This window comes from Pangasianodon hypophthalmus, chromosome 16, assembly GCF_027358585.1.
Source record: "Pangasianodon hypophthalmus isolate fPanHyp1 chromosome 16, fPanHyp1.pri, whole genome shotgun sequence".
NCBI classification, from domain to species: domain Eukaryota; kingdom Metazoa; phylum Chordata; class Actinopteri; order Siluriformes; family Pangasiidae; genus Pangasianodon; species Pangasianodon hypophthalmus.
Genome location: NC_069725.1, coordinates 6118739 through 6131489, shown reverse-complemented (window position 1 = coordinate 6131489; position 12751 = coordinate 6118739). Strand labels below are relative to the sequence as shown.

The window sequence follows — 12751 nt, the reverse complement described above, 5'->3', positions numbered from 1 at the left end:
AATATAAAATAAATAATAATAAAAATAATAAATATAATAACAAATAGATAAAATAGATAAATAAATAGATTAATAATAATAATAATAATAATAATAATAATAATCAAGTCTTTCTGGTATTTTAGCTGAAGAAACCCGAAGCACATGAGAAGCAACGCTTGTAGAAGAACTTCAGCTTAACCTAATTCTGTACATGTTCCTACTGATCTGGTATTTATTAGATGTAAATATATTATTATTTTTTAAATTTATGATTATTATTCATACTATTATAGTAATATATAATATTACCATATTATATTAACATTATGACTTCGTATTGCAATAATAGTGTTATCTCAACACATCAGCCAGCCCTTTCAGGTTGTTCTGGTGGACAGTAGCTGAGATGCCAGCCATGACTTTTTCAGCTCGAAAGCATGGCTTTCTGCACGGAGCACCAAGCACACAATAACAGTAATCGGGAGGAGTTCATTCATGAAGCATAACATTGGACTTTTACCAAAATATGTTATGTATTCACTCTTTGTTTCATACCAGGTTGGTGTACGTATGAGATTGTTATCTCCAGCACACATTGCAGACATTGTTTAAATGTACATTATACAGGCAGCTGGATTTGTTGGCTGAGATGAAGTCTAGTGAGCTCCATAACGTTCACCCTGAAATTCACGCTTCAGTTTCCTTTAATTCCTTTGAAAATGATGACGAGTTATATTAATGCACTCATTCTAAAACCTTCTCATTTCTATAGAAACAGGGACTTGTATGGCAAACGCTCCACATAATCTAAGGCTAACAATAAGGAGATTAATCAAAAGTTATTTAGCAAGGAAAAATGGAGAGTCATTGATCTGGTGAAGCTTTCTGTTCAACATTTATTTGACATTTATAGAACAATTCTCCAGTTTGAGTGCTCCGTAACAGTCAGTTTCTTAGTAACACGACAAGCTGCATCTTTTTAACTTCAAGAAAGAGAAAAAAGATAAACTGGTCAAGGAACGATTGTTTATAACTACAATAATGTAAATAACGTAAGTAACTTGGATCACTGCCATTCCACAACAATAAATGTAAATATAAATGGTTAAAAAGTATGACATGCCATTCAGTAAAAAATTAAAAAGTATAATCACTGGCACATTTCTGTGGTAGAAGAAGAATAAAACACTTTGGGACATGCTGTTATTGGAAAACAATCAACTTCAAGGTGTATATGTTTAATTTTTGTTCTATTCAATTTAAATTATTAATATGTTTTACACTAGACAAGTTCAAAACTAGAGAAGTGCAATGTCTTATCCAACGCACACATATATGCTGTAAAGCAACCATTTGCACTGCCTTTTCAGTGATGGTCAATGTGAAAAAAGACAATACAAACTCATCAGGGTCAAGTTGCAGTTTGATCAGTGAGGCAAGAACAACCTATATGATTACATCTCTAAAACCTGCTTTGCTTCTGAGCAGAATACTGAAAAAAAGGGCCTGAGAGAGCAATCTATCCCCCTCAGGAAATGAGTGACTCTAATAACTGCTAAATGCACATGGTTTGAAGTTACACCTTCAGTCTGTAAACAATAGCACTTTGATCACAGTGTGGGCCTCAAACACAGGTACACATTGTACACTTCTTTTCCTGTCTGTCACACAAGAAAGAAAGATGGGGCACTGAAGAGTTAAAGTCTATGACATGGGTAATGTGTGTGTGTGTATGTAGGTAGGTAGGTATAGTAGTGTTAGTGCCCATATAGTACTATTACATTTACATTTATAGCATTCAGCACTCTGTCACTCTTTTCTAGAGTGGTTATTAGGTATTTGACCTTAATATTAGTGTAGTCATACCACAATACTCTGAGTGTAGATATGGTACTATCAGTGTAGGTACAACAGTACTGTTGTTGTGTGTATAGTACTATTAGTCTAGGCACAGCACTATTAATGCTGATATTGTGCCATTATAAAGGCTATTATACTATTATTTATAAAATAGTACTAGTTTTGTGGAGCTGTTGTTGGTACAGCTTTGGTAGAGAGGTAAGAGCTATGATTAGATTAGGTGTGTGTGTGTGTGTGTGTGTGTGTGCGCGCGCGCCTTTCAGCGCTGAAGACGAGGAAACATGTCTCACGGGTTTCCTTGCTGTAAATCGTGTCGCAGTAGGACCCAGAGGATCCATCATCGCTGAAATTGGACAAGCACACCTTTATGTGAGTCCACCAAATCAGGTTGTTAAAAAAAGAAAAGGCTCCACAAAGTGATTCTTCTCAGCTACAGAAAAAAAAAACCCTTCCGCTTTGAGCCTGTCAATTGGCTCAAAGCACTCGACAGGAAAACACAATGGTTCCTGCTGTCAAACCTGTGACAGCTATATATATAAGAATGCTCATGGACAGGTAATGCATCCTAACGGCTCTAGAGCAACGTTACTGTGGATGTAGGAGGACAGACTGAGAGGACAGACTGAGAGGACAGGATGAGCGCGTCTGTGGCAGTGTACAGGAACATTTACACAGAGGACCGTTTCAGACAGACTTACGGTACCGAGGCCAAACCGCGCGAGCGCTTCAGAGAGAGACTGTGCGCGCGCTGCCGCTGCTCTCAGGTCCACTGCCTCCACCTGCTCAAGCAGCGGATGCCGATTTTCAACTGGCTGCCGAAATACAGACTCAGGAAATGGATTTTAGGAGACACAGTGGCAGGGCTGACAGTCGGGATTCTACACATTCCCCAAGGTAGAGTTACTCCTGCAGCACAGCTGACAGGAGAAACAGTTTGACTTAGAAATTTCCAACAACCTAACATTTGTTTGTGTGAGTCTCTTGGCGCCCAGGCGCGGTGGTGTAGTGGTTAGCACGCTTACCCCGCATCCGTGAGGTCCAGGGTTCGATTCCCCCTTCCGAGCACAGAAAATAGACAAATACCGTCCAGGCAAACCCAAGTTTCTCACAGCTGTTATTTTTTTAAATATAAACTCATCGGTCCACCGGTAGTCAATGTGTTTCCAATCGAAGCGACGTCTTCATCTCGTGGTGCCTGAAAAATGGTTAAATCAGTTGCTCATCCTGTTCAACTCATCATCTCTCCTGTACCCTGAGTTTTAACTGTAAAATAAGGTCTACTGACCCCTATAGAAAAGGTTTCTCTTATGAACTTCATGTCTTGTTCAGCTATTCAAACATTAAGGTCATTATTTAAATGTGTACAAAATATTCTAGCTATTTATTGGAGCCATAGAGATTTTTATTCCTAAACTTCACACCAGCAGAACATGTTAGGGACACATTGACATTATTTATAACCTGCATGTTTTTGAATTATTGAGGTTTGAATTCAACTGACCAGGCAAACCGGCTGATAAGAATAAAAAAATCCATAATAACTGCACTTTGATAATTTAATAATGGTGGATTATGATTTCCACTACTGTAACAAAAAAATAAAAAATCAGACATTTACAGACCTTACTGCTTCACTTCATGGACCCCTTTGTGCCACAAAAAGACTACCCTAATTTTCCACAAAGCAAAGCTGTTATTATACTGTAAAATTGAGATGAATATTAGCACTACTCACTCCAGTGGTTTTGTGTACCAGGAATGGCTTTTGCATTATTGACATCAGTGGCTCCGATCTATGGCCTGTACACATCGTTCTTCCCTGTAGTCCTGTACATGCTGTTCGGGACGGGACGTCATGTCTCCACAGGTAAAAAAAAAAAAAACTTTCAACGTTCAGTAGCAGTGGGCTAGACATTCCTTAGGAAAATTCACTATGGTTAACTATCATTATGGTTTTACTATGATACTATATGGTAACCATGATACTGCCAAGGTTTTCCTGTAGTGCCTCAGAGCAACTGTGCTTTAACTAACATATTTAACCAATATTGTCTACGATTTTACTACTGTGTTTAAGGCTAACTATGGATATTACAAATTTATGACTCTCATGACACTGCACAGGGAAATAATTTGCACTATAAATGGCTATATGCACAAATCAAGAAAAGAAACATAAGCTTAAAAAACTGACTTCTAGATGTGAATATTGAGATGAATATACATTCTAAACTGTACATATAAAACTCAGTAAGTGTGAATGCAGGTATTGAAGTGTAAATTTTGTCATTTCTCATCATAGTTTTTGTCACTGTAGCTAATCAGAAGTGAAATTTGTATCTGTGTACATAAAAAATATATTCCCAGTATACAATATATTCACTTTTTCTTGTATTTTTCCTGTATGTATTCCTCCCTGTATATACTCAGTTGTAATGTTGACTATGTATGGGCCGGTACAGGTACTTTTGCAGTAGTGAGTCTGATGACCGGCACGGTGGTGGAGCAGCTGGTGCCGACTCCCCCTGATCTGAACTGCAGTAGCCCAGAGGTCGCAGAGCTCGAAAATCAGAGGATCGGGGTGGCTTCAGCCATAGCATTCTTATCAGGAGTGATGATGGTAAGAAAATACCTGATATATCTGACAGTAATTCATACATGTGACATGTATTAAAAACAGATTTAATTGGTGTATTGTGTTTGTTTTTGCTGAGCTTGATTGTGTGATGGAACACTAATGTCACCTATTTCTATGGCTTTCACTTCCAGCTTTGTATGTTTGGTCTGCAGTTGGGTTTCCTCTCCACATACTTATCAGAACCCATTGTTAAGGCATTCACCAGTGCTGCTGCATTTCATGTGACTGTCTCTCAGCTGCAGAACATGCTGGGATTGCGGCTCCCTCGCCACACGGGCACCTTTTCCCTCTTCAAGGTCTGTGAGAGGCAATGAGGCCTGTCGAGTTATTAGAATACTTATTATAACATTATCAGTAATGATGGGTTGTGATATTAAATATCAGGGAGGACTAAAATCTAATATATATCGATAGGTCAACAATGGAACTATTAGGATTGAGCAATGCACTATATCATGAGGTAGTATAATAAGAATAATGTGAGGCAAAAAATTTTTTGAATTAAGTCCATAATGCTGTACTGGGTTCATGCTGTGTTTCTCCTGGATACCAAATAAGGTAAACTGAAAGACAAAAAAACACTAAACTTGCGGTTGTGTCATTTGCCCTTTTCTGCAATTTTTGTTTCTTTGCTTGATCAATGTGTGCCTATCCCTGCTAGCCCATTTATAGCAGCTTCCCTGCTTTGTATACAAGAAATAAGAAATAATTTAGAACTGAGTGAATTTATTCCAGTTTAGTGACTTGATGACAAAATGTGTTTACACTGGCAATTTCCCTTGAAGTTGTATACACTGGCGACATATGACTTGTTAACTCTATCCCACAGACTCTGGCCTCGGTGATGGAGAACTTGCCCCATACTAACCTCGCCGAGCTGCTGATCTCGCTGCTCTGCCTAGCTGTGCTCGTTCCCATTAAGGAAGTGAACACACGATTTCGTCAGCGTCTGTGCACTCCCATTCCTGTGGAAATTCTCACTGTATGCCATTAGATGAACTTTGAGACAACATCACAGTCTATATGAAAAGAAAATGTGTTTTGATTTATCTTTTATTCTTCAGTGCTTTACTCTGTTTTCTCCACAGGTGATAATTGCTACAGGAGTTGCTTATGCCTCCTCTCTGGATTCCAGATATGATGTCCAGATAGTGGGTCACATTCCAGCAGGGTAACCATTAGTCCTATTTTTGAATACTACATCTGAATATTTATTGTATGAAATAGTTTATATTGTTTTAAATTGAATACTAAAACTAGGCCTTACAGATTCCTTGCCTCTGGTTCTGTTTTGTAGGTTCCCTCGGCCTCGGCTGCCTGCTCTGCACACAGTGCCAGATATAGCTGGTGACACAGTTGCTATCACATTTGTAGGCTATGCTGTGTCTGTGTCACTAGCAATGATATATGCTGATAAGCATGGCTATTCTATTCACCCTAATCAGGTAAAGCCCCCTGAAACAAAATATCGTAGAGTATTACATGCAGTGTAATACAGTATTAATGTTTGGAGTGACTGTTTTTAATCATTTAAAGCCAGGTTTGTGTCAGATTTTAGGTTTATAAAATGTTTCTTCTTTGAGACCACAGCACCACTTCTTTAGATTATGAATACATAAACTATTTTACTCCTGAAAGTCCTGAATGACAAATGAAAAAATTTGTGGTATAATGTATTAGAAAAAACAGTATAGATAAAGAGAGAAAATATAGTATAATAAAATGCATAAAGTAACAGGATTTATTAAGATTAATAATCAGAATAACCCAAAATTTGGAAAATATGCATACTTTGAACAGAAATTACTATAAATTTATAATTACAGTAAATTATTTATCATTAAATAAACTCCTGTTGGTCCAACAAAGTAATTGAAATACTGAATAACCTATCACTATACTTATTACTACAATCATAAATGGTTCTAAATTTTTGAGTGTTGGGTGCATACTTTTTTACTTTTCTTACAGGAGCTGTTAGCACATGGTATTTCCAATACAGTATCTTCCCTGTTTACCTGTTTTCCAAGTTCAGCTACACTGGCCACCACTAACATTTTGGAAAGTGCTGGTGGTTACACACAGGTAACCAGTAAGACCTTACACACTGCAGACATATCATACTTGTTGTGTTCATTTTTCACATACGGATTGTGACTGATCTGTAAGTTTGCTGCTTTGTTAATTTGCTAGCTTTCCGGGTTGTTCACAAGTCTGGTGGTCCTGATTGTGCTGCTTCTCATTGGCCCTCTGTTCTACTTTTTACCTAAGGTAAGTGGTGGCATAAGGCCCCAAAAACACGTGCAAATTGCGACCGTTGGTGTGAACGCCAAGGCAGCAGTTACAGACAGGTGACAAATTAAAGGAAAATACAACAATGTGTCTTAGTAAGGTGTTGGGCCACCACAAGCCACCAGGACAGCTGCAATGCACCTTAGCATAGATTTGACAACTGGAACTGTACTGGACGGATGGAGCACTCTTCTTCTAAAGGATAGTCCCTAGATTGATATTTTGATGACATTGGGGAGCACATCATGTAACAAAGGTGTTCATAGGTGACTATGAAGGCCATAAAATATGATTAACATCATTTGTATCCTCATCAAACCATTTATTGAGCCCTCGTGCCCTGTGGATTGGAGCGGAGTCATCCTGGAAGAGTCCACTTCCATCAGGTTGGAAATGTTACATCATAGGATCATCATGTCACGTCAGAATATCAGTTAGAATAACTTTGTAAGCTTTCCTTCTAAGGGGTGTTGTGGTCTATACCAGAATAATGCTTCAGTCAAATGCAAAGGATGGACGGATGGATCTGGAGACAGGAGTTTCATAGCAGCTTAATTTTATTTGCAGAAGTTCTTCAGATGGAGAAAAACGGGAGTGTAGTTGGAGTTCTGTTTTGGCTTTGCAAAATTGGCCTCCCTTCCTGTCTAACTAAATGTGTCCATATAGTACACAATAATAGAAGGGATTTATTTATAATTGCACTATCCGTTGCACCCAGATGAGGATGAGTTCCCGTTTGAGCCTGGTTCCTCTCAAGGTTTCTTCCTCATATCATCTCAGGGAGTTTTTCCTTGCCACCGTCGCCTCTGGCTTGCTCATTAGGGATAAATTCACATATTTACAATATATATATATTTTTTTGTGAATCCATTTATTTCTGTAAAGCTGCTTTGTGACAATGTCCATTGTTAAAAGTGCTATACAAATAAAATTGAATTGAATTGAAAGCCTTCCCCATATATATATATATATATATATATATATATATATATATATATATAAACAAGTTCTTAGGTCATTTATGTGATAACATATTCTGAGGCTTAGCTCACTGTTTGATAAAAGAGTCGTCACATGACAGCGTGTACCACTTATCTCTCGCCTTACGTACATTCCATCCACTTATCTTATGGCGAGACATATCAGGTCAGGACACCCTGGTACAGAATATACTCACAAATAGTAAGAGAATAAAACAGAGTTTAAAAAAGTAAAAGTAAAGGAAAAGCAAATAATTCCACATTGGTCATGTAGACCCAAACCCTATCAGAAAATATTCCCCCATAGCATAACAGAGCCACCAGTTTTTCCTTTAGTTTGTCACAGATCTGTTTATAACCAGTGTTTTTCCTCTGTCTCTCTGTCCAGGCCGTCTTGGCATGTATAAATGTGACCAGCTTGCGACAAATGTTCTTGCAGTTTCAAGACCTGCCAGATCTGTGGAGGGTTAGCAGGATCGACTTTGTAAGAGTTGCACCAACACTAGGTGTACGTGCCAGTAAACATACTACAGTGTATTTGAAATATTGGAACATGTATGTGCATGTGTGTGCAGGTGGTGTGGCTGGTCACCTGGCTTTCAGTGGTTGTGCTAAATGTGGATTTGGGGCTGGCCATTGGAGTGGTTTTCTCCATGATGACTGTCATTTGTCGCACACAGAGGTGAATACGATCAATCAAGTTTCCTACAATACTATAAACCTTCTTTTGCTATTTTCTTAATCATCAGGAAGGACCATTTCGGTCAGTCAGACTGTGCATTTGTACTATTCACAGTTGTTATTTCTCTAAGCATTGGAAAAAACCTGTGTAGTTTTTTGCTTTCATGAAATGTTCATAAGAACATTTTGTTCAGTTGTAGAGTGGGTCTGTACTGTTCACATTTGAGTTTTTATTTCTCTATCCATTGGGGCAGTCTGAAAATTTAACATAATAAAAACAATACATTTTGGTCTTCTTCACAAGTTGTTGAGTTGTTATCCTCCTTGGCAGCTCCTTGGAAGATAGCATAAGCTCTCCAACTAGAGCAGTCCCAGTGAAAGCAAATATTGAGCACATGCAGTAATATTGCCAATGTAATAAAAAGCTTTCTTTACTATATTTGTGCATTTATCAGATATAATAACTGTGTTCACTGAATTTTTTATACGTATGCATGCCAAAGCTCAGGAGCAGTCTGGGAAAACTCTGAATTAATATGCACTGCAAACCCCATGTTTCAAAATACATCTCTTTTCAGAAGAAAATCTAAAATCTAAATTAGCCATAAGGAGATGAGGCAGATGAAGTAAAGACGTTAAATATACACATGATCCCTTACTAAACTCTGTTTCTCCAGAGTTAACTGCTCAGTGTTGGGAAGAGCCTCCAATACAGAGATCTACCGGCCCATCAACAATCACAATAAGGTAAATTAATCTGACAGAATCACAGCAAATGTCTTTTCTGCATGCCTTCACACTCTTAGTAAAGCAAATTAATTAGGCCAGGTGATATGTAATGAATAAAACAGGACAGGCATGCTATTATAGGAAAATAATCAACAACAGGGTGGACTAAGTTGATTGTTTTCCAATAACAGCATGTCTAGAAGTGTTTTATTCCTTTTATACCACAATAATTTGCCAATGATTACAGGTTTTATTAATTAATGAATGACACACCATACCTTTTTAGCAGTTTATAGTTATGTTTAATGTTAATTAAGTTATTACTTTTGTTGTGGTAGCTATAAACAGTCGTTCCTTCATCAACTCTTTTTTCTCTGTCTTGAAGGTAATAAGACAAAAAAACTTATAGGATTATGTGGAGTGTCTGTCATACACATCTCTGTGAATGAGATGTTTCTATGGAAGCAATAACATATTAGAACAAACACATTAGTATAATCCTGTAATATGCCTTGCTGTTAAAACTGCTGTCAGAACTGTTGTTATAATTAATCAACACTTTCTGACCAATCAGATTTGAGAATTCAAAAAAGCACTAAGTAAAACAATATAATATTGTGATAAATTATATCACAATACACTTTTTTGTATCATCAGTATTTTTGTTACACAGAGCGACTCCACTGCAGAGTCTGATTGGACTTTTTGTTTTCCGTTTTCTGTGTTAAGTAAATAATCTCAGGCTGTGTGTGTTCAAATCTATGGACGGCAATTGCACCACTATTGAACATACATGCAATGCCCTTTACTCTTATCCATTTGGGTTTGTTTGCTTCTTTTGTAAATCATGTTGGTTAAATAAAAGCAGTTCACTCAGAGGTCACAGATAGTTCTGTGTTCACGTAGAAGTTCTTTGGCACTAATCAGTTTTTTTGTACCATAGTGCTATGAAGTCCCTGGAGTGAAGATTCTGACCTATAATGGACCCATTTATTACGGCAACCGCAGTTTCTTTAAGGCAGATGTGAACCAGCTGCTCGGTCTCACACCTGAGCGTATCCACAGCCGTGAGAAGGCTAGGAAGGCGCTGGAAAAGAGAGAAAAAGAGTCCATCAACACTGTGGTCAGTTAGCAGTCAGTGCTTTCATTTAAACTACCATGCACACAACCGCTTTAAAACTTCAACCTATTATTTATGCAATAGTGAATGTTGTGTCTTTTTGATTTTCAGGACCAGGGACTAGCAAACACCTCATTTTCCTCTGAGAACGAGTTCTTCAAATCAGGTAATTCATTCTTACCAAGTAAATGCTGAGCTTTGAGGCATACTTTGTCATTTCTGATGAATGTATGTTTGATTGGAATTACTGCAGAAATAGCAGAGAATGAAGTCCAGACCGTACTAATCGATTGCAGCAGTGTTATTTTTGTGGATGTTGCAGGAGCCAAGCTCTTCGTACAGGTACACCGCGTGACTCTGGCTTGTTTCGATTATTCATTATTGCTGTTGAATTAAACTATGAGTGTATCTTGCTCATGATTTATATTGCTTGTTATAGATGTGTATTGATTGTCAGAAGATGGGATTGCGGATATTCTTGGCCAACTGTAATGGTAAGTTTTTGAATGTCTGTGTTCTGTATGTATAGTGTGTTTCATAACCATACCAAGTTCCATGTATTTAGAAAAACAACCTCTGCACACAATTTCAGTATGTGTGTATTAAGTAAAGAATAAAACATGACAGGATGTGCTGTTATAAGAAAATAATCAACAACAGGGTGGTGTGATGTGAGTTACTGTTACGACTCCAAAGTCGATTATGTCTAAGTACATATTATTCCACCGTTTATAACACAGGAGTTTGTCCACTATTATTTTTCTAATTAAAGTACAACTCGCCATACTTTTTACCTGTTTATAATTATGTTTATTGTTGTGGAACAAGTGCTTGTTATCACTTACATTACAGCAGCTATAAACATTCATTCATTCACCAGCCTCTCTTTTTCTTTCTGTCGGACTTCATAAGACACAAAAATTGCAGCTTGACTTGTTACAGAAAAACTGCAAAGTCCTTCTGTCCTAAAGACTTTCCTGTGTCATAAAACTTACAGCGTAAAGCTACACCTCTGACTGTTACAAAGCCCTGATACTGGAGACTCCTTCCAAAAATGCTAAATAAACATCTCTTCACAGAAACCGTATCAACAATTACACAGTTTTTTAATCCATTTATATGAAACATCTGCCATACAAGTCCCTGTATAAGTTATTAATATAGGAATAGTAACATGTTACAATGAGCACATGTTGTTTTCTGAGCTGCTGCTATAGAAAATTAAGAGTGGTATAATTATATGCAGCAAATTATAACTAGTCTAAGCCTGGAATCTTGAATGAAGCCATTTAACAGAACTGATTAATCTTGTATTTTTATAGAGAGTGTACTGGAGATTCTTACAGCAAGTGGCCTGATGAGCTACATGAACCCACAGCACATCTTCGTCACAGTCCATGATGCCGTTGTCTACATCCAGCAGCAAAGGGTATAGTGATTTGTCCTTTGGAGGTTTTATCCACTAATCAGAACTCATTTTGTGTACTGTAAAGTGAATTTATGGTGACTGTTATTGCTTTCTGGTTCACAGGAGAAGCCTGGTTCAGAAAACACAATGATTTGGGTGTGAATATCCAAGCATCATTAAAAAAAACCAGCTACTTTAGTTATTCTAAACACTGGGCATAGAGACTTACACAGCTGCTACCAAAAATCTTCTGTAGTGGATTTCTTTACCTTCCCGTATTTGCTGGAGAGTCACACATGATAGGTTATTCAGAGTTTATTCAGAGTAGGCAGTGTGTCACTCTGATCACTGTGGTAGCTAATGAAGCTTGCACTACTGCGGTGAGTCTTATGAAGCACACACAATTACCGTACATACTTGTATGTTTTAAAAGTTTATATGCACAAAAATATGCACACACACACAAACACACACACACATACTCTCTCTCTCTCTCTCTCTCTCTCTCTCTCTCTCGATCAGTCTGTGCCTTCGGTTTCCAGGATCTTCCATATTTGGGGGTTTATGGGAAGAATGAGATCAGTAATTACTCCTCCTTTAATTATGTTATTTTAGTATTTTGTATGCTGCAAAACTTGTGACCATTCCCTAGAAGTATTTATTTATTTCCATTTTCTAGTATGATTTTTTAATTGATTATAAATTTTTATAATCTCTCCTAAAGAAAGATGCACTGAGTGGCCAAAATGTATTTTAATTGAAAATGCTCTTCACTGTGAATATTAGTTTTCTTGTAACTATGTGTACTATGAACACAATATTCATAAATCACTATCAGGACTATACAATATAAATATAAGCCCACACTCACAAAACATGGATGAACAAATGTTTCAATAAAAAAAGAATTGAGCTTGTTTAAAATGTTCAATTTTTATCATGTTAAAATAAGAAAAAACACAGCATTTTGCTAATAAAGCTTTTACTTTCCACATTACTTGAAATTTGAATAAAACAGTTACATGTCTGTGTGTCTTTTTGTGTAAAGTTCAGTAACAGCT

General features: G+C 37.2%; 1 protein-coding gene across 1 annotated transcript; it reads left to right on the top strand.

Annotated features, from left to right (window-relative positions):
* Window positions 1-2156: 2156 nt before the first annotated feature.
* On the top strand, window positions 2157-12717 carry slc26a10 (solute carrier family 26 member 10). Its single transcript, XM_026921433.3, has 18 exons — window positions 2157-2736; window positions 3599-3709; window positions 4305-4462; window positions 4612-4776; window positions 5310-5462; window positions 5569-5651; window positions 5778-5925; window positions 6452-6565; window positions 6674-6751; window positions 8141-8236; window positions 8328-8434; window positions 9111-9180; window positions 10106-10285; window positions 10394-10448; window positions 10536-10624; window positions 10722-10776; window positions 11605-11711; window positions 11814-12717. The coding sequence occupies exons 1-18, from the start codon at window positions 2478-2480 to the stop codon at window positions 11850-11852; spliced, it is 2067 nt and encodes a 688-aa protein (XP_026777234.3). The 5' UTR covers window positions 2157-2477; the 3' UTR covers window positions 11853-12717.
* Window positions 12718-12751: the final 34 nt, after the last annotated feature.